The sequence below is a fragment of the Loxodonta africana genome, chromosome 3 (assembly GCF_030014295.1).
Source record: "Loxodonta africana isolate mLoxAfr1 chromosome 3, mLoxAfr1.hap2, whole genome shotgun sequence".
NCBI classification, from domain to species: Eukaryota; Metazoa; Chordata; class Mammalia; order Proboscidea; family Elephantidae; genus Loxodonta; species Loxodonta africana.
Genome location: NC_087344.1, coordinates 211186897 through 211214267, shown reverse-complemented (window position 1 = coordinate 211214267; position 27371 = coordinate 211186897). Strand labels below are relative to the sequence as shown.

General features: G+C 39.1%; 1 protein-coding gene across 2 annotated transcripts in view; it reads right to left on the bottom strand.

Annotated features, from left to right (window-relative positions):
* NME7 (NME/NM23 family member 7) overlaps positions 1-27371 on the bottom strand; it is a 349164-nt gene that overhangs the window by 161162 nt on the left and 160631 nt on the right. For both annotated transcript variants that reach the window (XM_010594980.3, XM_023554271.2), the window contains 2 exons: positions 7899-7963; positions 5303-5371 (listed from right to left, as the gene is read on the bottom strand). In XM_010594980.3, the coding sequence (XP_010593282.2) occupies positions 5303-5371; positions 7899-7963 (134 nt within the window). The remainder of the gene's footprint in view (positions 1-5302; positions 5372-7898; positions 7964-27371) is intronic.

The window sequence follows — 27371 nt, the reverse complement described above, 5'->3', positions numbered from 1 at the left end:
GGGACTCAGTGTTGGTGTCTGCTGCTGGGAGACTGGGCACTCAGCAGTGACTGTAGCCAAGTCAGCCTTGGTGAGAGGAAGTCCATGTTGCCGGGCCCACGCATCACTGCCAACCCTGCCATCATGGCCACTTTGTTCATGTGCCCATTTAGCAACGATGGGAGTGACTGGGGAAAGAGGATGACTGGTTTCCACAGAACGTGTCATGCTACTTGAATGTTAAAATCCTCCTCTGCCAAGGTCACTTTGGTGAACATTCACATGGGACACAAATATCTTCATGTCTCTGGCCCATTCAGAGAGGTCTATCCACATACCTCTGCTCCATACCTCCTGGTCTCCAATTCTGTAATCATGTTCCTTCCAAGTCCCTGACCATTCAGTCAAATTATTGGCCACAGCCCATGAATCAGTATACAACTGCACATCTGGCTATTTCTACTTTCAAGTAAAGTGAACAACCAAGTGCACTGCTCGAAGTTCTGCCCATGGGAGGGTTTCCCTTCACCACTGTCCTTCAGACAGGTCCCAGGAAGGGGCTGTAGTGTTGCTACCATCCACTTTTGAGTGGTGCCTGCGTATCACACAGAACCATCTGTAAACCAGGCATGGGTTTTCTCCTCTTAAGTTAACTGAGCATAAGGAACTCCCCATGAGGTCATAGGTGCAGACTGGGAGACAGAAGATAATGTGACAGGAGTGGAGACCATGAGCACTTGGGCCACTTCCTCATGCAACTTACTTGTGCCTTCGGGTCCTGCTTGGGCCAATCTCGTCTATGCCACTTCCATTTAATGATGGAGTGCTGCTGTGCACGTCCAATTTTATGACTCTGTGGGTCAGACAAACCTAATTCATGATAGGCAGCTCAGCCTGCATGGTGACCTGGTGGCCCATGGTTAAGTGTTCAGTCTCTATTAATGCCCAGTAACAAGCCAAAAACTGTTTCTCAAAAGGAGAGTAGGTATCTGCAGAGGCTGGCAGCACTTTGCTCCAAAATCCTTAGGGTCTGCGCTGTGATTCACCAATAGGCGCCTGCCAAAGGCTCCAAACAGCATCTCTATTTGGCACCGACACTTTAAGCACCACTGGATCAGCAGGATCATATGGCCCAAGTGGCAGAGCGGCTTGCACAGCAGCCTGAACCTGTTGCAGAGCCTTCTCTTTTTCTGGGCCCCATTCAAAACTAGCAGCTTTCGAAGTCACTTGATAAATAGGCTGGAGTAACACACCCACATGAGGGATACGCTGGCTTCAAAATCCAAAGAGGCCCACTAGGCATGTGCCTCCTTTTAGTTGTGGGAGGGACCAAATGCAATAACTTATCCTCCACTTTAGAAGGAATATCTCCACATGCCCCACACCACTGGGTTCCTAGAAATTTCACAGAGGTGGAAGGTGCCTGAATTTTTGTCACAGTGATTTCCCACCCTCTGCACTGGGTGAGCATGTAAAAGTTTTACCAATAAGTCCAGAGTCATTGATGTTTCTTCCTTACTAGGTCCAATCAGCACAATGTCATCAATGGACCAGCGTGACATCTTCTGGAAGGGAAAGCCAATCAAGATTCCTGCAGCCTAAACTATGACACATGGCTGGAGAGCTGAGATAGCTCTGAAGTGGGACACTGAAGGTGTATTGTTGGCCTTGCCAGCTGAAGGCAAACTGCTTCTGGCACTCCTTCAAAATAGGTACGGAGAAGAAGGCATAAGCCAGGTCAGGAGCTGCACACCAGGTACCAGGAGATGTATGAATTCGCTCAAGCAATGAAACCACATCTGGAACAGCAGCTGAAATTGGAGTCACCGCCTGGTTAAGTTTTCAATAATCCACTGTTATTGTTCAAGATCCACCTGTTTTTTCATAGGCCAAATAGGCAAGTGGAATGGGGATGTGGTGGAATTCACCACCCCTGCATCCTTCAAGTCCTTGATGGTGGCAGTAATCTCCGCAATCCCTCCAGGATTGTGGTACTGCTTTTAGTTTACCATTTTCCTAGGTAGGGGCAGTTCTAATGGCTTCCACTTGGCTTTTCCTACCATAACAGCCCTTACTCCATTTGTCAAGGATCCAATGTGGGGGTTCTGCCAGTTGCTAGGTATATCTACTCCAATTATGCATTCTGGTATTGGGGAAATCACTACAGGATGGGTTTGGGTACTCACCAGACCTACTGCAAGACAGACGTGAGCTAAGACTCCATTAATAACCTGACATCCATATGCCTCTACTCAGACTGGTGGGCCACAGTGATGCTTTGGGTCTCCTGCAATTAGTGTCAGTTCAGAGCCACTGTCCAGTAATCCCTGAAAGGTCTGATTATTTCTTTTTCCTCAATGAAAAGGCACTCTAATAAAAGGTCGTAGCTCCCTTTGTGGAAGGCTGAAACAAAGATTAACAGCAGAAATTTTTAGAAGTGTACTGAGGTTCTTCCTCAAGGTGACACAACCTCCCCCTCATTCACAGGGGTTGAGGGTTTTTAAACTTGCTCAAGTCTGGGAATTCATTGAGGGGTCATGACTCCATATTCTGATGATTTAAGATTACAGTTCACTTGACATATAATTCTTCCACTTGTACAGATCAAGTAAATATTTAGTAGATTTCCTATCGATTTCACTCGTAGGGAATGCCATGACTAAGTAGCCAAGTCTATAAGTCCAAAGGAGTCAGTCTATTCTGCTTACTGTTTTGACTCTGCTTGCTGTCCATTACAAAAACCAAGTCCACCTTGTCTTTGTCAATTGAGTGCTAATACTTGGTCTCTCCCACCAGAGGTCCCACTCAGCCCTGTTGTACTTAGGTGTCTTAATTCAGTTAGGGCAGCTCCCACTGTCAAATCTGCCTTACATAAAATAGCAATCACAGTAGTCTTCAAGGATGCTAGGGCTCCCTTCACAAATTTGTTCCTCACCATTGTGCTAAAAGGTGTGTCCTCTGGCATGCTAATTTCCCTAAGCTTTTGGATACTTTCTACATTATACTAAGGCAGGTCTAGTAGTTCAACTTGATTTAGTGTAGGCCACGGCATAATCCATACTTCAGTGACCCAAACAAATAAAGTATTACTTCCTTTTCTATCTTCTTGAGCTGCAACATTGAATGAAGAATCTGTATTTAGTGAGCCCATAACAATAAACTCAGAGTCATCCATCTTTATGTTACTTGCACCATTATCCCACACCCTTCATAGCCATTCCCACACATATTCCCCAGGTTTCCATTTGTACATATTAGAAAAGTCAAGCAGTTCTTTTGGAGTGTAGTGTACCTCTTCCTGGATCACACTTTATATTTTACCTTTTGGGGCTCACTGGGACTTAAGTCTAGAAACCAAAATGGATAGTAGGGATGTGTTTTGAGAGTATTCAGCATTGTCTTGTAAGGTAAATTTCCACTTGTGCCTTGAAAGAAAGCCTTATTTCTTGTACTAACAGAGCTGATGCTGCTGGAAACCAAACCCAGAGTCTTATCGCATGAGTGGCTCAATTACAACACCAACAGAATTGCCAACCTCGAGTCAGGTCTGAAGTTAAAATGAGGGCAGTGATGTTAAGAGCACATTTTAAATCTCTTCTATTTAATAAAAGAGCAGGAATAAATAAATCTAAGTTGAAGAAGTTGGTAAGACTGAAGTTTGATAAACTACAACAAAAGAAAAAACACTCTGGTCTCTATTGAAGAATGGAACATTACCAATGTGCCAAATACATAATAAAATATTTCATAAATGGCCTTTACGATGTACAGTAGAAACCCTGGTGGTGTAGTATTTAAGAGCTACAGCTGCTAACCAAGAGGTCATCAGTTTGAATCCACCAGACGCTTCCTGGAAACCATATGGGGCAGTTCTACTCTGTCTTATAGGGTCACTATGAGTCGGAATTGACTCGACAGCAATGGGTTTATGTAGAGCTAAATAAGATACAGGCTTGGGCCAGTTCTCATTGATAAGAACAAGTGCATTCTTCCTTTTTAAAGGTAGACTGGAAGGAAAGGTGTCATGGATTGAACTGTGTCCCGCAAAAAACACGTGTCAACTTGGTTAGGCCACGATTCTCAGTATTGTGTAGCTGTCCTCCATTTCGTGATCTTCCGACATGTTATAAAACATAATCCCTGCTTCTGGTTAAAGAGGGTTATGGTGGCATGTAACACCATTGCTCAGGTCACATCCCTGATCCAATGTAAAGGGAGTTTCCCTGGGGTGTGGCCTGCACCACCTTTTATCTTACATGAGATAAAAGGGAAGGAAGCAGAGAGTTCAGGACCTCAAACCACCAAGAAAGCACTGCCAGGAGCAGAGGGTGTCCTTTGGACCTGAGGTTCTTGTGCTGAGATGCTCCCAGACCAAGCAAAGACTGATGACAAGGACCTTCCTCCACAGCCGACAGAGAGAGAAAGCCTTCCCCTGGAGCTGGCACCCCGAATTTAGACTTCTAGTCTACCGGGCTGTGAGAGAATAAACTTGTCTTCGGTAAAGCCATCCACTTGTCGTATTTCTGTTATGGCAGCACTAGATGACTAAGACAAAAGGGAGCTGAGAGGTGAGGAGAGGACAATCTAGTTACATTGTCATAAATAGTGTATTTTATTATGTACACATACACAAAAAACTCAAAACTCTAGAAAGCAACATGGGTGATGGGCAGGGATTTGGTACAAATGTGTCTAAGATAACTTGATAAAGAGGAATGGAAGGAAACTAACATTTATTAAATACCTACTGTGCTATTTCAAGAAACAAGATTTGGCTTATTTGAATACAGTCATTTGTTTTCAATGACACATCTCAGTGCCCTTTGAACAAAAGTTCTTTTAGTTGTGTTATTTCTTCGGTCTCAGTCACGCTTTTAGTTGATTCTATTAGCATCTGTGTTTTACAGTATTAGGTACTGCTGTGTGATCTTAAGAACTATTTGTTTTTTACTTTCTAAAGCATTTTGAACAGTTTTTCACGCTAAGAATATTATAAACTTCACAGAATATGTCAAAATGTGTCAGTATCCAGCAAGTTTTTTTTTTTTTTCATTCTGTGTATATTTGTTTCATAAATGAAATATATTTTTCAAAATGGATCCACTGTCTCTCAGGGTAAGAAGGCCTCACTCACTAGTGTAGTCAGCTGGCAAATTATGGATACTTTAAGGAATGCTTTCTGTAGGGTCACTATGAGTCCGGATTGATCTGACAGCAACAGGTTTGGTTTTCCTTTGGTTTCATGATTCTGCACTACACTGAGACCCCCAAGATACAAAATTTATTTTCAAGACCAGTGTTTTACATTTACTTCAATACTTACATTATATTCAGTCACTACTCCTTTATAAACTTCATAAAATTCTTCAACATTAACTCGATCCATGTTGAACTATATTAAAAAATAAGTAATAAATAAGCCAACCAATGAAAGAAAAATAAATTAACCATACTTAGCACTCACATTTATAATCTCTTGGATATACTTTGTTTATATTAAAATATAAACCTTGCATAAATTAAACACACTTTGAAGCAAAAGCATGATTGAAGATCACCTCATCAATAATGAAAACAGCTAAGAGTTATTGCGTACTTAATGTGTCAAGTATTGTTCTGGGTTCTATACATGTATCATCTCATTTAATCCTTACAACAAGCCTATGATAAAGGTAGTGTTAGTATTCTCAATTTACAGATGAGGTTAACAAGGCTCAGGGGGTTATACAACCTTCCCAAATATGCATTCCATCTCAGACAATCTGACCCCATTGATCATGCTCTTACCCACCACATTGTACCTCCCTCTGAATAAAATCCCACCCTAGATACAAAATAAAGCAATCACATACGATGTAATGTTTATTGATAAATCCTTGGCACAAGAAAAAACATCATTAGAGAAAAGCAGATTTTGTAGAAATAGCTGAAGATAATATTTTTTCTTCTTCCAAGCATTCTAGAAAATTCCTAGTTAGTCTGGTTAATAATAAAGCACTTATTATATAAACTATCTGGAATTCTTTTACTACTCTTCAAAAAATTTTTGAGTAAGGGTATGCTTATTAGATAAGCCTGCAAAAACTCATGCTTATAAAGGCTGGATTCAAATTTAGTTAGGAAAAAAAAAAAAAATTCATTAGGTTCTAGGGTCTCAAGAACTAAGACCTTAATTTTTTAAAAAACCACCTCAGAATTTCCAATTTTATGTTTCCCCCTACTGTGCTTCTTTACTGCTGCCAAGATTGAAGATCACTGAGAAATCTCTGCCTACATAAACAATATTCAAGCCGGGAGGATTTATCTTCATAGGCGACATAACTATTAAAGAGAGGGAGTTCTGTTTATTTTCAGTGTTTTTGTACTATTAATACAACGGAAGAGTAACAGAAGATATCATTTATTATTTTGTAATGTGTGCTGGAAACTCTACAAGGCATTGTGCATGGTTACTTCATTTCATCCACAGAATAACCCACTGAGGCATATGATAATGTTCTCATTGCACAGAGAAGAAAACTGAAGATGACAACTCTTGAAATCTGACCAACGTCACATACCTAGAAATCAGCTGACCCAGGATGTAGCACTTTGACTCCACAAATCAATGAGTGGGGGTTTAAAGCACTTGGCTGTTAACTGAAGTCGGTGGTTCCAGCCACTCCGTGGGAGAAAGATGTGGCAGTCTGCTTCCGTAAAGACCTACAGCCTTGGAAACCCTGTCCTATAGGGTCGCTATGACAGCAGTAGGTGATATTCATGTTTGCCACTACACTACCAGGACTTCCCCCATAAGTTCAATTAATCATTGTTTTATTATTCTTTTTTTCACTCAACACCTACTATGGCCAATCACTGTGCTATGTTGTAGGCCTTAAGTGAGGTTAATGGTTAAAGCTAAAATTTCCCCAATTATTATTTTTTAAGTGGGCTTAGGTCACTTCTAGAAAGTTCTGGCTAACAATTTCTTTCCATTCCCAGGTAAGACTCTTCAAATACCAATTTTCTTGTCCGTCTTCACATTTTCCCTGATGATTCTGCAAACCAGCTGATATTTCTAGCCCTTTCTTTTTTGGTTTATGGACATTCCCACCAATCAGGGACCCAAAATAGATAGAACCCCAATTAGTGTCATGCCCTGACCCCTAATTTTGGGTGATACTAAAACTTCATGGAAATCAAAACCAGTTCCTCTTCAGAAAAAGCAAATATAAATAATCTTAGTTAAATAAATTCTCAGCTCGAAAATGAGTGTTTTGATATTTCACTAAATAGTATAAACTTGCTCGCCTTCAAACATTGTACAAACCAAATTGTCTATCTGATTCCTACAATAATATGGTGTCCGATTTCTTGTCAGAGGCATAGGTCTGCACAGCACAGAGGTATGGCCTCCACAGACGTGGAGGTGATTTCTTTAATGAGGGGTTTCCTGGAAATCTGTCGGAAGGGCAGTTGAAGCACGCATGGGCTCTGGAGATCCTGCGTAGCAACTGCCAACATAGAGGCCAAACTATGCTCACTCCAAATCCAGCAAAAGGCACTGGTGAGGGAAAAGGTCAGAACTGATTCTCTTCTTCCATTCTCTGCTTAGTCAGGAATCCACAGAGATAATTCACTTTAACTGCTCAGCTTTCTTATATTTTACTCTTATAAGGAACAAATACATTTTTTGGTCTTTATTTATTTTGCAATTAAAGTTCCAGAATTTCTATAAATTTATCTTAATAAGTTTGACTATTAGCTCTCTTAGTGGAAGAAAATCATTTTAAAATATTTTTTGACTATAAGAAGGTCAGTGAGTTCAATAAATACTATTTTTCATGAGATGGATTCATGAGTGCACAGAGAAAATTCAACACAGAATGTTTTAAAACTTATTTTTAAAAAACAGTTATGATTCATTGCAAGCTACCTACCATCTGCAAAGCTGAGATACCAAAACCTGCGTCTCGGATAGCCATCAGGATCTTGCCCAGCAGTCCTGTAAACGCAGAACAAAGCAGTGCAAAAATACAGAATTTCTAGGGCATTTCAGTTTCTTAGAAATGTAAACTTTTCTACATTGAAGTACTTTGTGTATACTCTATATGAAGAAATCACACTCTTTTTTTTTGCAGGAGAAACTAAACCCCTAACACTCAGCGTTACATTTAATCATTTAAATCACTTAGTAGTAAGTCCTTCAAGAATATCAATAATGGCCCCAAGCACACTGCAAAAAACTTTGAAGACATTCTTTTTGCCATTAAGCACCCTGAAGTCTAGTGAGCTAATGAACATGGAAATCAAATAATTAAAAATGGCTGAAAAATATGAGAAACATAACTAATGCCACTGAACTGTACATGTGAACAATGTTGAAAGGGTAAACAATTTGTTACATAAATATTTACCATTGAAAAAATTAAAACAATAGCATTACAGAAAAATAAATGCCAAAGTGCTAGATACAGAAGTTTAAAGGAGGATGTCAACGAAGAAGAAAAATCCATTTAACATTGAAGAGGTAAACAGAGGCTTCAAGGGGAAATCAGCACTGGAACTAGACCTTAGAGCCTGTAGATGGCTGGCTAGAATAGCGGTAATGGTACAAGAGGAGAGAAGGTAAAAACTGGGAAACTCTGGGCATATTCACACTGATGGTAAAAGAAAGGGGAAAAAAAAAAGCTGAAAAGGAAAAAAGGTTAAATCCAAATTGATAAAGGAATTGGTCTTTATCCCACAGGTAAATTATTTTCATAATGGGATCTGTAGACTATGGGGGTCTGGGACTGATTTTGAGACCATCAGTTTGCTATAAAAATCCTCTAATTTTCTTTTTTAAAAAAGTCAGTTAAAACTCTCCCTCACTCCTACACACACACACAAGATCATCTAGATGTTTACCTAACCAAACACCCGTTGCCACTGAGTTGATTCCAGCTCACAGTGACCCTATAGGACAGAGCAGAACAGCCCTATAGGGTTTCCAAGATGCAGCTTGGTGGATCTGAACTGCAAAGCTTTTGGTTAGCAGCCAAATGCTTACCCACTGTGCAACCAGGGTTCCAGATGTTTACCCAGTGACCCTAAATCACCAAGCAGTATCAGTGCCCGAAGACGCCTTTTTATTTACTATATTGTTGTGGTGAAGTACTGCTGTTTTCATGGTAGCAGGCTGAGGAATGAGAAAAAGATAGAGGTGGATCTATTTCTCGAACGACCTCACAGCAGGCTGCAGATACAGAGGTTTCTCAAAAGTTCCAAGAGAGAAAAGTGGTGGCTACTGAGTCATCACATTAGAACAGGCCCGCGCCTGGCAGCACAGTCTGTACCGCATTCATACTGAGCTTGGTGACTCAGTTTTGGCAAACAACGTCCTCTGTTACGTTAATCTTGTTAGCTTAAACATTACTGACTTTACAGTTTAGTTTGTAATTAATTTGTAAACTGACAGAGAAATCATTGTTTTAACAAGCCCTCCATGTGATCCTGTCACATGCTGAAGTAAAATAGCCATGAAAAAGTAATAAATTACAATAGAATTCTAAGGAAAGGAGAAACATAAGATCATAACAACCAAAGGGAAAAACAAGACAAGTAGTAAATGGTAGACCTAAAACCAATCATATCGACAGCTGCATTATATTTTAACAGATTGAAAGTTGCCACAAAACAGGAAGAAATTTCAGATGGATTAAAAAAACAAGACCCAACTATATAAGAAACCAACCTTAAATATAAAGACAAAGGTAAACAGATTGAAAATTGGTAAATTGCAAGTTAATGGATAATGAATGATATACCATGCAAACGATAAGCACCAGAAGGCTGGAGTGGTTACATTAATTTCAGACTAAGCAGAATTCAAGACAAAGAGTTTACCAGAGATAAAAATCCCAAGAGACATTGAGAGACAGTAGTTTAGGCAGAAAGCTAGAGGAAACTGAAAATTCATGGAAAAAGGAGCACTGAGCAAAAGCAGAGAGATGTAAAAACAGCATGGTCCTTTCAGGAAAAGTCAAGTATTTTCATTGCATTGAATAATAGAGTGGAAGGGAAACAAGACAGGAGAGGAGATGGGAGAGGAAGCAGAAGCCATATGATGAGGGATTTATACAAAGAGGCTTGATTTCATTCTGTAAACCACAATTCCTCAAGGTTTTTGGTCTCATGGACCCTTACGTTCTTAGAAATTTTGTGACTCTAAAGAGCTTTTATATAAATGCTATATCTATCAATATTAATAAATTAAAACTGAGAAAAATATAAAAATCTTTATTAATTCATTTAATATATAACAATACTAAATCCTTTAAATGTTAAATAATACATTTTTTTGTGAAAAAATGACTGTTTTCCAAAAAGAATTAATGAAAAGAGTAGCATAGCTCTAAATTTTTAAAAATCTCTTTAACATCTGACAATGGGAGCAGCTGTATTCACATATCTGCTTCTGTTTTCAATGCTGCAATGTGTTGTTCTGGTTTAAATATATTTAGTAGACTGCCAGGTCCTTCTTCCTACTCTGTCTTGGTCTGGAAGCACCACTGAAACCTGCCCACTATGGCTGACCCTGCTCGTATTTGAAATACTGGTGCCATAGCTTCCAGCATCACAGCAACACAAAAGCCACCACAGTACGACAAACTGACAATCGAGTGGTCCCACCACCAAACCAAATCAAATCCAGTGCAGTCGAGTCAATTTCGACTCATAGTGGCCCTATAGGACAGAGTAGAACTGCCCCATAGAGCTTCCAAGGAGCGCCTGGTGGATTCGAACAGCCAACTCTTTGGTTAGCAGCCATAACACTTAGCCACTACGCAACCAGGGCTTCCGGTCCCACCACCAGACCTCGTTAATAGCCCCCATCTGGAAACCACCCAGATGCCCTTCAATGGGTGAACGGTTATACAAAGTGTGGTATACCTACACCATGGAGTACTTCTCAGCAATAAAAAGAAACAAACTCTTGATAATGCAACAAACTCAGAGAATTTCCAGAGTGAAAAAAGCCTACTCCACAAAGTGAAATATTCTATGATTCATTTTTATTCCCAGAGCAAGAAAAGCCTACTCCATAAAGTGAAATATTCTATGATTCAATTTATGTAACTTCTTAAAATGATAAAATTGTAGGAATGGAGAACAAATTAGTGGTTGCCAGGGTTTCAAAAGGGTGGGAGGGAAGTGGGTGTGACTGCAAAAGAACAGCATGAGGGCTCCTTGTGGTGACAGAAATGTTCTGCATTTGACTGTGTCAATGTCAGTAGCCTGCTTATTATGGGATAGCTTTGCAAGATGTTACCACTGGGGGGAAATGGAAAAAGATAGTATATGGGATCCCTCTGTATTGTTTCTTACCAGAGACAACTGTTTCAAAATAAAAAGTTTAATTTCAGAAGCAGGATTACAGCTGTTTATTTTTTCCTTTGTATTTTCTTGTTTTTACAAATGATCATTACATTTATTAATTCAAAAAACAAAGAGAAACTATATTTGTAATTATAGTGTATTTACAATCTTATAGTAGTTAAGATAGATCTTCACAATATAGTCACAATCTGTGCGGTATGTGAGGAGAAAACACTGTACATATCTATTCATTATAAATTTATTCGTATTGATAATCTATTCATAAGAAAACAATCTGTTACCTAACTTCATGCTCTGAGGATCATCAGGCCATGCAATCCATTTCCCATACTGCATGGAAGACTATTACTATGATGGCCACTTACAGAAGACAGGACTCTAAGAGAAGCTGATTGACTGATATATTAATTAATTCATCTACAATTTATTCTGGGCCTTTCTGTAAAGGCATTATGCTATAACCTAGGGATACAATGTTGTCTGAAAATGGACACAATCTGTACCGCCATGGAGTTTATGATATAGTCAGAGAGAAAAAAAATTAATGTCACATAAGTAAAATTCCAACTGATAGATGCTATGTAGGAGAGCTTCACAATGCTACAGGAGCCAACGATATGAGGATTTGGCTTAGGCTGGAAGGGAGGAAGGGATACTGGGGCTCATACACGAAACAAGAAGGAAAGTGAAATGAATAGACAGGATGGAAGAGTGTTTCAGACCAAGATACAAGTGAAAACACCCCAGGGCAGAGGCACCATGAGGAATGAAAGAAGGTCAAAACTGCAAACAAGATGTGAGTTTAAAAAGGGAAAAGGACTCAAAAGAAGAGACACAGGGCCTTTTCTACTGAAATAAACATATCAGAATAATAAAAGAAACACTAGTATTTATGATTCGTTGAGCACTCCCCCCACAAAGAAAAAATCCACTGCCATGGAGTCAATTCTGACTCATAGCGACCCTATAGGACAGAGTAGAACTGCCCCATTGGATTTCCAAGGCTGTAATATTTATGGACGCAGACTGCCATATCTTTATACTGCAGTGTGGCTGGTGGGTTCAAAATGCTAACCTTTCAGTTAGCAGCCGAGCACTTTAACCACTGTGCCACCAGGGCTCCTCCACAGGCACTATAAAAAAGGTTTCGTTTTAAATCTTCCCACCATGGCAAGGCTTTGTCTCATGTGCTTTGGACATGTTATCTGGAGGGACCAGTCTCTGGAGAAGGACATCATGCTTGGTAAATTAGAGGGACAGGGAAAAAGAGGAAGACCCTCAATGAGATGGACTGACACAGTGGCAGCAAAAATGGCTCAATACTAACAACGATGGTGAGGATGGCACAGGATCAGGTAGTGTTTTCTACTGTTGTGCACAGGATGAGTCGGAACCAACTTCATGACACCTACCACCACCACCACCACCATGTAACACGACATTTGATGCAGTGAATTAGAGATAAAGAGCTAGAAAAAAATGGTGGTGGGCAAAGACGACTAGACCATGTCTAGACAATGAAAAATTATTAAATACTTATTGTTTAGCTAAATCTCAATATTTGAGATTAGGCTTATATATACCTAGTTCTTATTATGTGCCATGTGTTATTTTAAGTACCACATGCACCAATTCATTTTATCCTCACAACCTAAGAAGTAGGTTACATTGTCCTTTTTTTAAAGTGACAAAGTGAGGAAGGCGGGGCCAAGATGGTGGAGTAGTCAGACGCTTCTGCTGAACCCTCTTACAAGAAAGACCCGAAAAAACAAGTTAAATGATTATATTTATGGCAACCTAGGAGCCTTGAACACCAAAGGCAAATTTAGAAAATGGACTGAGCAGCAGTGGGAGGGAGAGATGGTTCAGAAGTGGAGAGGAGTTGACGGACCTCAATCGCCGGGAGCCCTCAGGCACCACTACCAGGAGCACCTGTGGCAGGGCTTCAGACGCAGTTTGCTCAGGGAGAAGCAGCCAGCCACACAGTCTACTCACACCTCTGGAACAAGAATGGTGCCCTCGAGAAAAGCTAAGTACTTGTCTAGATTTTACCATGCCCCCAGCCTCCAAGCCAGCTTCAGTGGCTGTCGATTTCCCTGGGCCTGAGATAGGTCCTGCGGAGCACCCTGAGCCATCCTCCTGGCCTTGGAGAAGGAATAAATTCACAATTGGGGGAAAAGATAATCTGCTACCTCCACTAACCTGAGGAGCTCAGGACAGAAGCAGCTCCTATCCAGGCATAAACGGTCCATAGACTTTGAATACCTTTCCTCCTTGCATGGACTTGTGTGGGCCCATTTCATGACAATAGGCCCTTGTTGGAAGATTACAATTGTTTCAGCCATGGGGTGGAGAGGTGGGTGTTTGATGTTTGTCACCACGTTACCTATTAAACAGGGTCCTCACTTACACACATCAGGGGCCTAAGGACTGGTGGCTCCACTCAGGTCACCCAGCCACCCACAAAAGGGGTGCAAGGATAACTGGTACCTCCCAGGCCTTAAAACCAAAAGAATTGGGTACCCATGGTCGAACTACAGAACCCACCGACCTGTGCACTCTAGGAAACAGGGAGGTGCTTTCCTCACAGATGCTTCGGGGACGGTTGTCAGCCATGTGCCTTGTTGAGAGTGTGACCCCCTGTTCCAACCAGATACCAGTACTACACCAACCATTCCTGCCCCTCTAAGACTGTAGGACAGAGCCTGTACCACACACTTAATGACCAACTTACCAGGACAGCTGAGCTAAGCCCATACAAGAAAAATGAATGGACTCCTAGGCTCATACACCTGGTAACAGCTCTAGCCACCTGGTGACAAGACGTTAGAGCTTCAAAGGTGAAAAAAATCAAGATAGCTCACTCAAACAACCAATCTGGGAATATCAAAACAAAACAAAGCAAGAAGCCAGGCTACAATAGCAAACAAAATAAACTAATACAATAACTTAAACGTGGCTCGGAGATAAAAGTCAATATCAAATCACGTAAAGAAGCAGACAATGATTGTTTCAACAAGCTCTAAAAACAAAGAATCAAGGGATCTTCTGGATGAAGGTGCCTTCCTGGAATTACCGGATGCAGAATATAAAAGATTAATATACAGAACTCTTCAAGACATCAGGGACAAGATCAGGAAGAAGATCAGGCAACACACAGTATAAGCCAAGGAATACACAGACAAAGCAGTTGAAGAAATTAAAAAGGTTATTAAAGAAAATAATCAAAAATTTAATAAGCTGCAAGAATCCACAGACGGCAGTCAGAAATTCAGAAGATTAACAATAAATTACAGAATTATACAACTCAATAGAAACTCAGAGGAGCAGAACTGACCAAGTGGAAAGCAGAATTGTTGAGACTGAAGATAAAGCACTTAGCACCAATATATGTGAAGTAAAAACAGATAAAAGAACTTAAAAAAATTAAGAAATCCTAAGAATCATGTGCAACTCTATCAGGAGAAATAACCTACAAGTGATTGGAGTACAAGAACAGGGAGGCATAACAGAAAATACAGAGAGAATTGTTGAAGATTTGTTGGCAGAAAACTTCCCTGATATCGTGAAAGATGAGACGATATCTATCCAAGATACTCATCAAACTCCACATAAGGTAGATCTTAAAAAAAAGTCACCAAGACATATTATAACCAAACATGTCAAAACCAAAGACAGAGAATCTTAAGAGCGGCTAGGGATAAAAGAAAAGTCACCTACAAAAGAGAGTCCATAAAAATAAAGTCAGACTACTCGGCAGAAACCATGCAGGCAAGAAGATAATGGGATGACTTATATAAAGCATTGAAGGAAAATAACTGCCAGCCAAGAATCATATATCCAGGAAACCTGTCTCAAATATGAAGGCAAAACCAGAACATTTCCAGATAAACACAAGTTTAGGGAATTCATAAAAACCAAACCAAAACTACGAGACGCACTAAAGGGATTCTTTGGTTAGAAAATCAATAATATCAGATATCAGCCCAAGACTAGAACACTGGACAAAGCAATCAGATGTCAAACCACGCAGGCAAATGACAAAAATAAATCAAGATAAAAAAAAACTCAAAACAACAGGGAAACAGTGATGTCATTGCATAAAGGAAGACAACATTAAAGCAATAAAGAGGGACTAAGGAAAAAAAAAATTTTTTTTAAGAAATGTAGTCCTAGATCTTTCATATGGAGAGGAAGACAAGGCGATATAAAGAAATAAAAGTTAGGTTTAAACATACAAAAATAGGGGTAAATATTAACATAACCACAAAGGAGACTTTTTATCAAAATAAAATAGAAGAAAAAAAGATTGAGCAGAAACAAAAACAACAACGAATAAGAGGAAAAGACAACATATTAAGATAAACTACTCAGCACAAAAAATTAAGTGGGAAAAAGAAACTATCAACGCACAAAAAAAGACATCAAAATTACAGCACTAAACTCATACCTATCCATAATTACACTGAATTTAACTGCACTAAATGCACCAATAGACACATAAGGTGGCAGAAAGGATAATAAAAACACGATCCGTCTATATGCTGCCTACCAGAGACACACCTTAGATTTAGAGACTAAAACTCAAAGGATGGAAAAAAATATATATCAGGCAAACAACAATCAAAACAGAGCAGGAGTAGCAATATAAATTTCTGACGGAATAGACTTTAAACTTAAATCTACCACAAAGGATAAGGAAGGACACTATATAATGATTAAAGGGACAATATACCAGGAGGATGGAGCCATATTAAATACTTATGCACCCAATGACAGGGCTGCAAGATGCATAAAACAAACTCTCCCAGCATTGAAAAGTGAGGTAGACGGCACCACAATCATATTAGGAGACTTCAACACAGCACTTTCAGTGAAGGACAGAACATCCAGAAAGAAGCTCAATAAACACACAGAAAATCTAAATGCCACAATCAAACAACTGACCTCATAGGCTTATACAGAACCCTCCACCCAACACCACCCAAGTATACTTTCTTTTCTAACACACATAAACATTTTCTAGAATAGACTCGGTTACAGGAGACATCAAGGATGGAATAAAGAAATTGATAGAATCCAATGAGAATGAAAACACTTCCTATCAGAACCTTTGGGACACAGTGAAAGCAGTGGTCAGAAGTCAATTTATATCAATAAATGCACACATCCAAAAAGAAGAAAGGACCTAAATCAAAGAATTACCCCTACAACTTGAACAAATAGAGAGAGAGCAACAAAAGAAACCCTCAGGCACCAGAAGAAAATAATAAAAACCTGAAAAGAATTAAATGAAATAGAAAGCAGAAAAAAAAAAATTGAAAGAGTTAACAAGACCAAAATCTGCTTCTTTGAAAAAATTAACAAAATTGATTAACCATTGGCCAAACTGACAAAAGAAAAACAGGAAACGAAACAAATAACCCAAATAATAAGATCGGTGATATTACAACAGATCCAACTGAAATTGAAAGAGTCGTTTCAGATTACTACAAAAAACTGTGCTCTAACAAAGTCGAAAACTTAAAAGAAATGGATGAATTTCTAGACACACACTACCTACCTAAACTAACACAAAAATAGAACAACTAAATAAACTCATAACAAAAGAAGATATTAAAAAGGTAATTGAAAACTCCCACCAAAAAAAGCCCTGGCCCAGGATGCTTCCTGCAGAGTTCTACCAAACTTTCAGAGGAGAGTTAATATCACTACTACTAAAGATATTTCAGAGCATAAAAAAGGGCAGAATACTCCCAAACTCATTCTATGGAGGCAGCATATTCCTGATACCAAAAGCAGGTAAAGACACCACAAAAAAAAAAAAAAAAAAAAAGAGAGAAAATTACAGACCTCTATCCCTCATGAACTTAGATGCAAAAATCCTCAACAAAATTCTAGCCAGTAGAATTCAACAACATATCGAAAAAATAATTCACCATGACCAAGCGGGATTCATACTAAGTATGCAGGGATGCTCCAGCATTAGAAAACCAACTAATGTAAGCAATAAAACCAAAGACAAGAACCACATGATCTTATCAATTGATGCAGAAAAGATATTTGAAAAAGTTCAACACTCATTCATGATAAAAAACTCTCAGCAAAATAGGAACAGAAGGTAAATTCCTCAATAAAGGGCATTTATACAAAGAAAACAGCCAACATCATTCTAAATGGTCCCCTTGAGATTGGGAAACAGACAAGGATGCCCTTTATCACCACTTTTATTCAACATTGTGGTGGAGGTCCTAGCCAAAGCAATTAGGCTAGATAAAGAAATAAAGGGCATTCACATTAGCAAGGAAGAAGTAAAAGTATCTCTATTTGCAGATGACATGATCTTATACACAGAAAACCCTAAGGAATCCTCCAGAAAACTATTAAAACTAACAGAAGAGTTCAGCAGAGGATCAGGATACACAAAAAATCAGTTGGATTCCTCTACACCAACAAAAAGAACATCAAAGAGGAAATCACCAAATCAATACCATTTATGGTAGCCCCCAAGAAGATAAAATACTTACGAATAAATCTTACCAGAGATGAAAAAGGCCTATTGAAAGAAAACTACAAGACACTACTACAAGAAACCAAAAGAGACCTACATAGGTGGAAAAACATACCTTGCTCATGGATAGGAAGACTTAACATTGTAAAAATGTCTATTCTACCAAAAGCGATCTACAGATACAACACAATTCCGATTCAAATTCCAACAACATTTTTTAATGAGATGGAGAAACAAATCACCAGCTTCACATGGAATGGAAAGAAGCCCTGGATAAGTAAAGCATTTATGAAAAAGAAGGACAAAGTGGGAGGCCTCATGCTACCTGACTGAACCTATTATGCTGCCACAGTAGTCAAAACAGCCTGGTACTGGTACAATAACAGACACATGGACCAATGGAACAGAATTGAGAATCCAGACATAAATCCATCCACATATGAGCAGTTGATATTTGACATTGACCCAAAGTCAGTTAAATGGGGAAAAGAAGATCTTTTAAACAAATGGTGCTGGCATAACTGGATATCCATCTGCGAAAAAATGAAACAAGACCCATACCTCACACCATGCACAAAAATGAACTCAAAATGTATCAAAGACCTAAATATAAAATCTAAAACAATTAAGATCATGGAATAAAAAATAGGGACAACACTAGGAGCCCCAATACATGGCATAAACAGTATTCAAAACATTAACAACACAGAAGAGAAACTAGATAACTGGGAGCTCCTAAAATCAAACATCTATGCTCATCCAAGGACTTCACCAAAAGAGTAAAAAGATTACCCACACACTGGGAAAAAGTTTTTAGCTATGAAATTTCAAATCAGCCCCTATTCTCTAAAATCTAAATGATACTGTAAAAACTCAACTACAAAAAGACAAATAACCCAATTAAAAAATGGGCAAAGGATATGAACAGGCACTTCACTAAAGAGGACATTCAGGTAGCTAACAGATACATGAGGAAATGCTCACGATTATTAGCCATTAGAGAAATGCAAATCAAAACTACAATGAGATTGCATCTCACTCCAACAGAGCTGACATTAATCCAAAAAACACAAAATAATAAAAGTTGGAAAGGTTGTGGAGAGACTGGAACACTTATACACTGCTGGTGAGAATACAAAATGGTACAACCACTTTGGAAATCAATTTGGCGCTTCCTTAAAAAACTAGAAATATATCTACCATGGGATCCTCCAATCCCACTCCTTGGAATATATCCTAGAGAAATAAGAGCCTTTACATAAACAGATATATGCACACCTATGTTCACTGAAGCACTGTTTACAATAGCAAAAAGATGGAAGCAACCAAGGTGCCCATCAGTGGATGAATGGATAAATTAATTATGGTATATTCACATAATGGAATACTACACATCGACAAAGAACAATGATGAATCTGTGAAACATTTCATAACATAGAGGAATCTGGAAGGCATTATGCTGAGTGAAATTAGTCAGTTGCAAAAGGACAAACGTTGTATGAGACCACTATCATAAGAACTCAAAAAACAGTTTAAACAGAGAAGAAAACATTCTTTGATGGTGAGGAGAGTGGGGCAGAGGGAGGGAGAGGTGTTTTCACTAATTAAATAGTAGGTAAGAACCATTTTAGGTGAAAGGAAAGACAACACACAATACAGGAAAGGTCGGCACAACTGGACTAAACCAAAAATAAAGAAGTTTCCTGAATAAACTGAATGCTTTGAAGGCCAGTGTAGCAGGGGAGGGGATTTAGGGACCACGGTTTCTGGGGACATCTAAGTCAACTGGCATAATAAAATCCATTAAGAAAACATTCTATTATTAAGAAAACATCCTATATGCCACTTTGGAGAGCGGCGTCTCGGGTCTTAAACGCTAGCAAGCGGCCATCTAAGATGCATCGATTGGTCTCAACCCACGTGGATCAAAGGAAAATGAAGGACACTAAAGACACAAGGTAAATTTGAGCCCAAGAGACAGAAAGAGATACATAAATCAGAGATTACATCAGCCTGAGACCAGAAGAACTAGATGGTGCTTGGCTACAACCAATGACTACCCTGACAGGGAACACAACAAAGAACCCCTGAGGGAGCAGGAGAACAGTGGGATGCAGACCTCAAGCTCTTGTAAAGAGACCAGACTTAATGGTCTGACTGAGACTAGACGGATCCCACAGGTTATGGTCCCCAGACCTGTTAGCCCAAGACAGGGACCATTCCCAAAGCCAACTCTTCAGACAGCTATTGGGCTGGACTATGGAATAGAAAATGATACTGGTGAAAATTGAGCTTCTTGGATCAAGAAGACACATGGGAGTATGTGGGCATCTCCTGTCTGGAGAGGAGATGAGAAGGAAGTGGGGGTCAGAAGCTGGCTGAATGGACATGAAAACAGAGTGGAGGGAAGGAATATGCTCTCTCATTACAAGAAGAGCAACTAGGACTATATATAGGAAGGTGTATATAAGTTTTTGTATGAGAGACTGACTTGATTTGTAAACTTTCACTTAAAGCACAGTGAAAATCTAAAAAAAAACAAAGTGAAAAAGTGAGGTACAGAGTGGTTGAGTAACTTTTCCAAGTTCACTCAGCTGGAACTTAGCAGAGTCAGGATAAAACCTCAGGAAATCTGGTTTCAGAGCTTGCGTTCTTAAACCACTGCACTGTATCACCTTTCCAGTTTATTAAGCACATTGAACTGGTAGTAACTGAGATAAACAGACACTGATATATCAGAGGCATAATACAGTCTCACTCAGGTAAAGTGCAGATGGTTAGCGCAGTGCTCTAAGTGGAGCCCTGGTGGCACAGTGGTTAGGCATTTGGATGTTAACCCAAAGGCTGGCAGTTCAAATACACCAGCTGCTCCTTGGAAACCCTGTGGGGCAGTTCCACCTTTTTTGTTTTTATTAACTTTTATTAAGCTTCAAGTGAACGTTTACAAATCCAATCAGTCTGTCACATATAAGTTTACATACATCTTACTCCGTACTCCCACCTGCTCTTCCCCTATTGAGTCAGCCCTTTCAACCTCTCCTTTCCTGACAATTTTGCCAGCTTCCCTCTCTCTCTATCCTCCCATCCCCCCTCCAGACAAGAGCTGCCAACACACTCTCAAGTGTCCACCTGATATAATTAGCTCACTCTTCATCAGCATCTCTCTCCCACCCGCTGACCAGTCCCTTTCATGTCTGATGAGTTGTCTTCGGGGATGGTTCCCGTCCTCTGCCAACAGAAGGTCTGGGGAGGCCGCAGGGATTCCTCTAGTCTCTGTCAGACCATTAAGTATGGTCTTTTTATGAGAATTTGGGGTCTGCATCCCACTATTCTCCTGCTCCCTCAGGGGTTCTCTGTTGTGCTCCCTGTCAGGGCAGTCATCGATTGTGGCCGGGCACCAACTAGTTCTTCTGGTCTCAGGATGATGTAGGTCTCTGGTTCATGTGGCCCTTTCTGTCTCTTGGGCTCCTAGTTGTCATGTGACCTTGGTGTTCTTCATTTTCCTTTGCTCCAGGTGGGTTGAGACCAATTGATGCATCTTAGATGGCCGCTTGTTAGCCTTTAAGACCCCAGACGCCACATTTCAAAGTGGGATGCAGAATGTTTTCATAATAGAATTATTTCGCCAATTGACTTAGAAGTCCCCTCAAACCATGTTCCCCAGACCCCCGCCCCTGCTCCGCTGACCTTTGAAGCATTCATTTTATCCCGGAAACTTCTTTGCTTTTGGTCCAGTCCAATTGATCTGACCTTTCATGTATTGAGTGTTGTTTTTCCCTTCACCCAACGCAGTTCTTATCTACTGATTAATCAATAAAAAACCCTCTCCCTCCCTCCCCGCCTCGTAACCACAAAAGTATGTGTTCTTCTCAGTTTTTACTATTTCTCAAGATCTTATAATAGTGGTCTTATACAATATTTGTCCTTTTGCCTCTGACTAATTTCGCTCAGCATAATGCCTTCCAGGTTCCTCCATGTTATGAAATGTTTCACAGATTCGTCACTGTTCTTTATCGATGAGTAGTATTCCATTGTGTGAATATACCACAATTTATTTACCCATTCATCCGTTGATGGACACCTTGGTTGCTTCCAGCTTTTTGCTATTGTAAACAGAGCTGCAATAAACATGGGTGTGCATATATCTGTTCGTGTGAAGGCTCTTGTATCTCTAGGGTATATTCCGAGGAGTGGGATTTCTGGGTTGCATGGTAGTTCTATTTCTAACTGTTTAAGATAATGCCAGATAGATTTCCAAAGTGGTTGTACCATTTTACATTCCCACCAGCAGTGTATAAGACTTCCAGTCTCTCTGCCGCCTCTCCAATATTTACTATTTTGTGTTTTTTGGATTAATGCCAGCCTTGTTGGAGTGAGATGGAATCTCATCGTAGTTTTCATTTGCATTTCTCTAATGGCTAATGATCAAGAGCATTTTCTCATGTATCTGTTGGCTGCCTGAATATCTTCTTTAGTGAAATGTGTGTTCATATCCTTTGCCCACTTCTTGATTGGGTTGTTTGTCTTTTTGTGGTTGAGTTTTGACAAAATCATGTAGATTTTAGAGATCAGGTGCTGGTCTGAGATGTCATAGCTGAAAATTCTTTCCCAGTCTGTAGGTGGTCTTTTTACTCTTTTGGTGAAGGCTTTAGATGAGCATAGATGTTTGATTTTTAGGAGCTCCCAGTTATCGGGTTTCTCTTCATCATTTTTGGTAATGTTTTGTATTCTGTTTATGCCTTGTATTAGGGCTCCTAGGGTTGTCCCTATTTTTTCTTCCATGATCTTTATCGTTTTAGTCTTTATGTTTAGGTCTTTGATCCACTTGGAGTTAGTTTTTGTGCATGGTGTGAGGTATGGGTCCTGTTTCATTCTTTTGCAAATGGATATCCAGTTATGCCAGCACCATTTGTTAAAAAGGCTATCTTTTCCCCAATTTACTGACACTGGTCCTTTGTCAAATATCAGCTGCTCATCCGTGGATGGATTTATATCTGGGTTCTCAATTCTGTTCCATTGGTCTATGTGCCTGTTGTTGTACCAGTACCAGGCTGTTTTGACTACTGTGGCTGTATAATAGCTTCTGAAATCAGGTAGAGTGAGGCCTCCCACTTTCTTCTTCTTTTTCAGTAATGCTTTGCTTATCCGGGGCTTCTTTCCCTTCCATATGAAATTGGTGATTTGTTTCTCTATCCCCTTAAAATATGACATTGGAATTTGGATCGGAAGTGCATTAAATGTATAGATGGCTTTTGGTAGAATAGACATTTTTACTATGTTAAGTCTTCCTATCCATGAGCAAGGTATGTTTTTCCACTTAAGTATGTCCTTTTGAATTTCTTGTAGTAGAGCTTTGTAGTTTTCTTTGTATAGGTCTTTTACATCCTTGGTAAGATTTATTCCTAAGTATTTTATCTTCTTGGGGGCTACTGTGAATGGTATTGATTTGGTGATTTCCTCTTCGGTGTTCTTTTTGTTGATGTAGAGGAAGCCAAGTGATTTTTGTATGTTTATTTTATAACCTGAGACTCTGCCAAACTCTTCTATTAGTTTCAGTAGTTTTCTGGAGGATTCCTTAGGGTTTTCTGTGTATAAGATCACGTCATCTGCAAATAGTGATAACTTTACTTCCTCCTTGCCAATCCGGATACCCTTTATTTCTTTGTCTAGCCTAATTGCCCGGGCTAGGACTTCAAGTACGATGTTGAATAAGAGCGGTGATAAAGGGCATCCTTGTCTGGTTCCCGTTCTCAAGGGAAATGCTTTCAGGTTCTCTCCATTTAGAGTGATATTGGCTGTTGGCTTTGCATAGATGCCCTTTATTATGTTGAGGAATTTTCCTTCTATTGCTATTTTGGTAAGAGTTTTTATCATAAATGGGTGTTGGACTTTGTCAAATGCCTTTTCTGCAACAATTGATAAGATGATGTGGTTTTTGTCTTTTGTTTTATTTATGTGATGGATTACATTAATGGTTTTTCTGATATTAAACCAGCCTTGCATACCTGGTATAAATCCCACTTGATCATGGTGAATTATTTTTTTGATGTGTTGTTGGATTCTATTGGCTAGAATTTTGTTGAGGATTTTTGCATCTATGTTCATGAGGGATATAGGTCTGTAATTTTCTTTTTTGGTAATGTCTTTACCTGGTTTTGGTATCAGGGAGATGGTGGCTTCATAGAATGAGTTGGGTAGTATTCCGTCCTTTTCTATGCTTTGAAATACCTTCAGTAGTAGTGGTGTTAACTCTTCTCTGAAAATTTGGTAGAACTCTGCAGTGAAGCCGTCCGGGCCAGGGCTTTTTTTTTGTTGGAAGTTTTTTGATTTCTGTTTCAATCTCTTTTTTTGTTATGGGTCTATTTAGTTGTTCTACTTCTGAATGTGTTAGTTTAGATAGGTAGTGTTTTTCCAAGAATTCATCCATTTCCTCTAGGTTTTCAAATTTGTTAGAGTACAATTTTTCGTAGTAATCTGAAATGATTCTTTTAATTTCATTTGGTTCTGTTGTGATGTGGTCCTTCTCATTTCTTATTCGGGTTATTTGTTTCCTTTCCTGTATTTCTTTAGTCAGTCTAGCCAATGGTTTATCAATTTTGTTAATTTTTTCAAAGAACCAGCTTTTGGCTTTGTTAATTCTTTCAATTGTTTTTCTGTTCTCTAATTCATTTAGTCCAGCTCTAATTGTTATTTTTTGTTTTCTTCTGGTGCCTGATGGATTCTTTTGTTGCTCACTTTCTATTTGTTCAAGTTGTAGGGACAGTTTTCTGATTTTGGCTCTTTCTTCTTTTTGTATGTGTGCATTTATCGATATAAATTGGCCTCTGAGCACTGCTTTTGCTGTGTCCCAGAGGTTTTGATAGGAAGTATTTTCATTCTCTTTGCTTTCTAAGAATTTCCTTATTCCCTCCTTGACGTCTTCTATAACCCAGTCTTTTTTCAGGAGGGTATTGTTCATTTTCCAAGTATTTGATTTCTTTTCCCTAGTTTTTCTGTTATGGATTTCTAGCTTCATTGCCTTGTGGTCTGAGAAGATGCTTTGTAATATTTCGATGTTTTGGATTCTGCAAAGGTTTGTTTTATGACCTAATATGTGGTCTATTCTAGAGAATGTTCCATGTGCACTAGAAAAAAAAGTATATTTTGCAGCAGTTGGGTGGAGAGTTCTGTATAAGTCTATGAGGTCAAGTTGGTTGATTGTTGTAAGTAGGTCTTCCGTGTCTCCACTGAGCTTCTTACTGGATGTCCTGTTCTTCTCCGAAAGTGGTGTGTTGGAGTCCCCTACTATAAACGTGGAGGTGTCTATCTCAGTTTTCAATTCTGTTAAAATTTGATTTATGTATCTTGCAGCCCTGTCATTGGGTACATAAATATTTAATATGGTTATGTCTTCCTGATCAATTGTCCCTTTTATCATTATATAGTGTCCTTCTTTATCCTTTGTGGCGGATTTAAGTCTAAAGTCTATTTTGTCAGAAATTAATATTGCTACTCCTCTTCTTTTTTGCTTATTGTTTGCTTGATGTATTTTTTTTCCATCCTTTGAGTTTTAGTTTGTTTGTGTCTCTAAGTCTAAGGTGTGTCTCTTGTAGGCAGCATATAGATGGATCATGTTTCTTTATCCAGTCCGTGACTCTCTGTCTCTTTATTGGTGCATTTAGTGCATTTACATTCAGGGTAATTATAGATAAATAAGTGTTTAGTGTTGTCATTTTGATGCCTTTTCATGTGTGTTATTGGCAATTTCATTTTTCCACATACTTTTTTGTGCTGAGACATTTTTCTTAGTAAATTGTGAGATCCTCATTTTCATAGTGTTTGACTTTATGTTAGTTTAGTCGTTACGTTTTTCTTGGCTTTTATCTTGAGTTATGGAGTTGTTATACCTTTTTGTGGTTACCTTATTATTTACCCCTATTTTTCTAAGTAAAAACCTAACTTCTATCGTTCTATATCGCCTTGTATCACTCTCCATCTGGCAGTTCAATGCCTCCTGTATTTAGTCCCTCTTTTTTATTATGTGATCTTTTACCTATTGATTTCCATGATTCCCTATTATGTGTATTGTTATTATTTTTTTTAATTAATCTTAATTTGTTTGTTTTTGTGATTTCCCTATTTGAGTTGATATCAGGACATTCTGTTTTGTGACCTTGTATTGTGCTGGTATCTGATATTATTGGTTTTCTGACCAAACAATACCCTTTAGTATTTCTTGTAGCTTTGGTTTGGTTTTTGCAAATTCTCTAAGCTTGTGTTTATCTGTAAATATCTTAATTTCGCCTTCATATTTCAGAGAGAGTTTTGCTGGATATATGATCCTTGGCTGGCAGTTTTTCTCCTTCAGTGCTCTGTATATGTCGTCCCATTCCCTTCTTGCTTGCATGGTTTCTGCTGAGTAGTCTGAACTTAATTCTTATTGATTCTCCCTTGAAGGAAACCTTTCTTTTCTCCCTGGCTGCTTTTAAAATTTTCTCTTTATCTTTGGTTTTGGCGAGTTTGATGATAATATGTCTTGGTGTTTTTCTTTTTGGATCAATCTTAAATGGGGTTCGATGAGCATCTTGGATAGATATCCTTTCGTCTTTCGTGATGTCAGGGAAGTTTTGTGACAGGAGTTCTTCAACTATTTTCTCTGTGTTTTCTGTCTCCCCTCCCTGTTCTGGGACACCAATCACCCGCAAGTTATCCTTCTTGATAGAGTCCCACATGATTCTTAGGGTTTCATCATTTTTTTTAATTCTTTTATCTGATTTTTTTTCAGCTATGTTGGTGTTGATTCCCTGGTCCTCCAGATGTCCCAGTCTGCATTCTAATTGCTCGAGTCTGCTCCTCTGACTTCCTAGTGCGTTGTCTAATTCTGTAATTTTATTGTTAATCTCTTGGATTTCTACATGCTGTCTCTCTATGGATTCTTGCAACTTATTAATTTTTCCACTATGTTCTTGAATAATCTTTTTGAGTTCTTCAACAGTTTTATCGGTGTGTTCCTTGGCTTTTTCTGCAGTTTGCCTTATTTCATTTGTGATGTCTTGAAGCATTCTGTAAATTAGTTTTTTATGTTCTGTATCTGATAATTCCAGGATTGTATCTTCATTTGGGAAAGATTTTGATTCTTTTGTTTGGGGGGTTGGAGAAGCTGTCATGGTCTGCTTCTTTATGTGGTTTGATATGGACTGCTGTCTCCGAGCCATCACTGGGAAACTAGTTGTTCCAGAAAATCCGCTGACTGGTACGCTGGCTCCAGGCTCTGAAAACAATCGCTGCCTTTCCGTATTTGTTTGTTCTCCATCTCTAAATCTGTGTTTGTTGTTCAGGGTTCATAGATTGTTATGTATGTGATCGATTCACTTGTTTTTCTGAGTCTTTGTTGCAAGAAGGATCCGCGGTAGCATCCACCTAGTCCGCCATCTTGGCCCCGCCTCCCAGTTCTACCTTTTGAAAGCAGACTGCCAGGCCTGTCTTCCAAGGCACCTCTGGGTGGATTTGAATCGCCAACCTTTCGGCTAATAATTGAGC